The 6000-nt window shown below is 45.2% G+C and overlaps 1 protein-coding gene across 1 annotated transcript in view; it reads right to left on the reverse strand.

Moving 5' to 3' along the window:
* LOC143925731 (lysosomal dipeptide transporter MFSD1-like) overlaps positions 1–5700 on the reverse strand; it is a 28831-nt gene extending 23131 nt beyond the window's left edge. Inside the window, exon 1 of the mRNA XM_077450183.1 lies at positions 5541–5700. Within this exon, the coding sequence (XP_077306309.1) occupies positions 5541–5700 (160 nt within the window). The remainder of the gene's footprint in view (positions 1–5540) is intronic.
* Between the last annotated feature and the right edge of the window lie 300 nt (positions 5701–6000).

Raw genomic sequence — 6000 nt, forward strand, 5'->3', positions numbered from 1 at the left:
TCCTACTTACATTTGGGGATCTTTTTAACTTCATTAAAGTGGCAGTAAACCCTGTTACACCGTGTATGCCTACAGGTAAGCTTATAATAAGGCTTACCTGTAGGTACTGTGAATATCTCCTAAACTTGCACTGTTTAGGAGATATTCAGAGTGAATGCAGCCAATGCCATCGGCATAAGCGCTCTGAAGGTCCGGCATACCGTGCCAGCCCTTTAGAGCTGGGGCCGGAAATGACAGCTCCCGTGCACACGGGCAGGAGTGACATCACCGTGCCCCTGGCCACTCATGTAGCCGCAGGCCATGAACCTGGAAGGAAGACCAGGTGAAGATGTCTGCCCGCTCAGCAGTGACAGTGTGGCGCTGGAGGGCTTAGCTCTAAGGTAAGTTTCTCATGATGCATACTAGAACATTATGAGACCCCCCCACCCCCCCCCCACCAACTGCGGTTTACTGCTTTAATTTCCTTACATGGATCTAGCTTTTTCCTCCCAAACTGCCATCTTTTTTACATCATGGGGAGCTGTCTGTCTCTTCCTGGTTCTTGCAGCCGGCCCCCCAATAACACAGCACCAGATCTCATACATGCACAGATAGAGATCTGGAGCTGTGTTTATTTACATGTTGTTCTATGAATACTTCTGGCATATCAATGTCCCAGGAATAATGAATTGCCACCATTCATATGTAGCGCTGGCTCCTGAAGAGCAAGGGCTATGTGTTTTTTCAAATTTAAGGTTACACCTGAACTACAGTTTGGTTTGGGTACAATTGTCTAAATTTGGACTTCAGCATCAGTCTGACTGGACTATGAGATGTTCAGCCTGACCTGGGCACAGTCTCTTCTGGCAGGCATGGAACTATGGTCTGGTTGGGTGCTTAAGTTACTCTCTCGGAGCCCGCCCAGTGGGAGTGGCGCTCTTGCTGTGCTTTCTGGGAGAGGGTATTTAAAATGCGGATGTCATGTGGTTTCGGGGTTCCGGTCCAGAAGGATGTACTGACTTCATGGTCCTGGTCCTCCTGACCAGCACCCAGGAAGGCTATGGCCTGGGGTGCGGATCCACCCGATCTTGTTGTCTCAGGGCTGGCTAGCCCGAGGCAAGGAAACTAAAGGAGGATTCTGAGGTGTTTGGGTGCCAGTGACTTCATGCTATCTAGGGAAGGACTCTTCAGAAGAAGGCCACGTACGGGTTGGTTTCTTAGCAAGAGCCTGGAGGAGCTGAAGTACCTAAGAGAATCCGGTCTCGTGGATATCGCCAAGCTGGCTGAAAGATTCAGGTATCACAGGAGTGTTCTACAAGTTTAGATTTCCTACGTGTTCTACAACAACGTCTGTGGCAGAGACTTACCCTTGTATGTTCTACAACAACGTCTGTGGCAGAGACTTACCCTTGTATGTTCTACAACAACGTCTGTGGCAGAGACTTCTTCCTGAGTAAGCACCTTGTTGGCTGCTAGGCCTTGTGAGAGATGGACTGTCCAACTTGAGTGAACATCCATTTGTGAATGGCTATTCTCTGGATGCAGTCAAAGCAAGCAAGTTCTTCAACATTGATTTGACACTAAGAATACCTGAACTTCCTTTCCAACCCTCTGATCCCATTTTAAGAGACTGTTCATTGTCTACGTTTTTTTGCAAATAAAATCCATTTGAGTGGATCTGTCGTCAGTCTCTCAAGTTACTGGGCCATCTACCACGGGACACCCCTAGACGTGAAGTGAGGGAGAAGAAGGTAACGGTAAGCACAATCTAACCAGCAGCTCCTTTGGGGGTTAGTGCTACACCTAGAACAAGCAAACAGACATGGCAGCAGATTTGCATGCACAATTGTGAGATCCGGCACTGTATCTGTTACCATGTTTTTTGAATGGTGAAAAGTAATGTGATTGGTGATGCCAATTTTCACCTAGGTAAAAATAACAAATGAAAAGGTCATTTTTTTTATGCATTGGAGGAAGGAGGATTAGAATATAATTGGTGAGTGAAAGTCTGCATGATAAGCATATGAACAATGTTTCAGAGACGTGCAGAGTAGGCCTCCTTCTCAAGGTGACATGGACATTAAAAATTGTGGGCAGCAGAGTCATAAAAACCCAACATTTACCACAGAGATTAAGTCATAAAAATCCCTTGCAGTAAATTACTAATATCATGGTGAACCCAGTCAATATATATATCATTATCTATGCAATGTACGAGCCATAGAAATGAAAGCTACGCTAGGCGGAAAACAGAAAATAATGTTTTTAAAAAATATTTATATTTTTATATACAATTGTATATGAATATGAATTTATTTTTGCCCATTATTGGTACCTTTGGTGCAAGAAAAGCTCAAGAAAATTCAGTCTGCAGTGCCCAACCATCTCTTGTATCCCCAGTCTCTAACCACCTGATACAGGAGATGGTCAGAGACTGCAGACATGATACAAGAGCTCAATGCAGCCTTACCAGTGCCCGTCAGATGCAGCCTGCCCATTCCCCTTATGCAGCCTGCCAGTGCTCATCATATGCAGCTTGCCTGTGTCTGGATGCAGCCTCGCCCATGCCAGGATCAGAGCGGTATCTCCGTGTGTCTTGAATTGCCCGAGCGGCTTCAGTAACAATGTCCCGCTTCCTGTAATTACGTCACACTGATTCAATGTCCCGCCTTTGGATCAGTGGGACGTCTTCCATAGGAGGTGGGACATTGTTATGCAGCTGCCCGGGCAATTCAGCTCTGTGACACACGGAGATGCTGCTCCGTGGGGAAGGAGGAGAGAAGACTGGGGCGAGCCAGGAAGATGCCCCCCGCAATGGGTGGCACCAGGGGGCCCGCCCAGGCCCCGCCCCCATTTTCAGCAGCATTTTTCTTTCGACAATGTGCCGAAAACACAATTTTCAGTCTATATGTTTCGGCGGCCAAAATTTTGCTGCGTCCCTAGTATCGATCTCCACTTCTGGAAGACGGGGCTGCGGCCGGCCTCTTGGAAGTTCAGCCCCCTCCTCCCTCAGCCACCGGGCCAATTAGAATGAGCAGCACGCTTCACACATGCGCAGTAGGGAACCGGCTGTTAAGCAAAAAGGCTTCACTGCAGGGTTCCCTTACCAGGAATGGTGGCGACTGCACCCAACAGCTGATCCGAAGATTGGCTGCGGTGCCGACATCGTGGCTCCCTGGACAGGTAAGTGTGAATAAATTAAAAGTCAGCCACTGCAGTATTTGTAGCTGCTGACTTTTAATTTTTCATGGGAGGGCTGGGCCTTCTCTTTAAGTAAATGAAGGACTGAATTAAATTCTGTTTTTCTGGCCTTTCTTCGCTGCATAGTGCAAAAGACACATGGGAAGGCACCACCACACTTCCCTTTCCCAATCAGGATCAGGACCAATCAGGATCTTCCCTGTGCAGATCTACCAAGGAGAGATCTTCCAGAACAAAAATACAAGAATAGAGCTGGAACATTAAAGCAAGTGCCTTGATTCTTGTCAGGTTCCCATTAGTGGGGGGTAGATCTTTGCTGCTGACCTCTGTCCCGGATTGAACAGTTCAAAAGACACAAGGGTTACATCTAAAAGCAAAACCTGCTTTTAAAAATGCAGATTTTACAAATACCAGCCAAGCTTTTCAGCCTTTGACCTGTCAACACGACTACCAGATTCCGAGGTAGCAAAATGCACAGGAAACCCATCTGTAGGGTGATCCTGCTTCTATGAAGCACTTTACATAAATATACATGTATGTACTTTATGTGCAATAAGAACGTTGGTTTAATTGGTATGAAGAACATAAAAACCTCATCAAACACTGACAGTTGAAATCATTTTAGTGCAGAATGTAGATGAATGGGAATATTAGAATATCTATTACATGGGCAATACAAAATTAGTAAGGGCACTTTCACACTGACAGCGCGGGGGCGTTGACGGTAAAACTAGCGGTGCTTTACCTTCGTTTTAGAGGCGCTAGCAGGGCACTTTTAACCCCCGCTAATGCCTGCAAAGCACAGCTGCCAAGGCGATGCCCCAAAGATGCTGCTAGCAGGACTTTAACGTCCTGCCAGTGCACCTCTCCAGTGTGAAAGTACTGAAAAACATCCCCAGTGTGAAAGGGGTCTTATAGGAACTTGCAGCCAAGACTACAGCACAGCTCCCATGACAGCCCCTCTTTAGGAATCAAAGACCTCTCTCCCCATCCTCTGATGTCTCCATTTTAGATCTGATGTATAGACCTACTGTATATTAAAAAAACACATTCTGTTAGGCCCCTTTCACACGGACGATCCGTTCAGGTCCGCCTGAAAAACTGAACGGATGCTCCATAGAGGTCTATGGAGCATCGGATGTCAGCGGTGACAAGTCTGCTGACACCCGACCCACTCCGATCCGAAAAAGTGTGACGGAGGAAAAAGCAATTTTTCCATCCGTCATCGGATCGGGTGACGATGGACACTGCGGTCTGTCGTCATCCGATCTCCCATAGGGGAGAGCGGCGCTGTGACAGGTCCGTCCCTGCGCAGTGTGCAGAGACGGACCTGTCATCTTCCTGCTCAGCGGAAATCGCTTCGGCGATCCCTGCTGAGCAAGCAGACATCCACGGGGAGGATCAGCACTGATCCGCCCCCTGTGAAAGGACCCTTAATCAGCTAAAATTTTCACATTGCACCAACATTTTAATCTGCCCTTCAGATTATTGCACTGGTTATTTTTAAAGCTGAACTTCAGCCAAAAACTGTATGACACTTGCAGTGTAAGAATAAATCCACACTACTGAAGGGTGTACCATGTGTCTAGGTGGAGTTTACGTATAACTTGCTCTAGGCTGGCCATACACTAATAGAATTTCCTTCAATTTTTTCATTTTAAGAGTATCCTTTTGATTTTTGATGTTCATTTTTGACCGCAGTGACAAGAAATTCAAAAAACTTGAATGGAAATTTTTTCCCAAACGAACAAGTTTCTTAGGCAGGCCATACATGGGTCGAATTTCCAAAGAGATTTCTTTCGAAAATCTTATCTAAGAATTTTCGTTCGTATTTCGCACCATTAGTGGGCTGCACCAACAGCCGATTTTTGTGCGGCCATCGAATTTGAGTAATCGGATATGTTGGAAATTTTTTGGAAAACAAATTTTCTAATCAAGGATGGGAGAACCGTGCGAGAAATGCAAAATAGAAATGCGCATGTGCAAGAAAAGAAAAATCCCAGAAAGAAAAGAAATTCACAGCCACAAAAATTATTTTCTGCAGAAACATGAGGTGAAATTGAAGGTTTGGTTGGTGGAATTTCTAAATCAATGGTGGCGCTATCGGATCACAAAACGCACACATTTTCTGATTTTCAAAAATTCTTTTTTGAAATTCGACCATGTGTGGCCAAGCCTAACTGTCCTTTTCGTTTAGAAAGGCCCATTAATGTAAAAATTGAGTGTTAAAAGCAAACAACATTTGAAGTACTTTTGAGCGACATTAGTCAAGTCATCAATTGTACTAACAACTATCATACGAATATCCGTACGGACATTTGTTTAAAAATCTTGTAATAAATGGGCATCTTTACACTCACCCCTGGTACAGTGCATTCGGTGCCTAATGTTGGGTGCTAAGAGTTTCTGTTCCAGTTGATGTCCTCGGATCACATCAGACTGCTCACACCTCAGAATGTAAAGCACTCTGATTGGAGGAGGGAGAGCATGATATTCAATCACATTGCACCTTGCATTCATCGCAGCTTAGGTACATTACAGATCCCCCATTCAATAAATGTCTCATTTTCAACAAATGCAAGGTGCAGTGTGATTGGAGGAGGTGCTGATGAACGTCACAACATCCCCTCCTCCAATCACAGTGTGCCTTGCATTCATAAAACTGCCCATGTTGAAGACCCTTAGTGTCAAAACGCGTCAGTCCAGCATTTACTGCACCCCACATTGCTTTTATATTTACTTTTATTTTTGTGATCACTTTTACTTGTGTTATTTATATATTTTTAATGACATATCTCAATAAACCTATTGGTTTTGACC

The sequence above is a fragment of the Lithobates pipiens genome, unplaced genomic scaffold, assembly GCF_037356315.1.
Source record: "Lithobates pipiens isolate NorthernLeopardFrog02 unplaced genomic scaffold, aLitPip1_a1.2 Scaffold_22, whole genome shotgun sequence".
NCBI classification, from domain to species: Eukaryota; Metazoa; Chordata; class Amphibia; order Anura; family Ranidae; genus Lithobates; species Lithobates pipiens.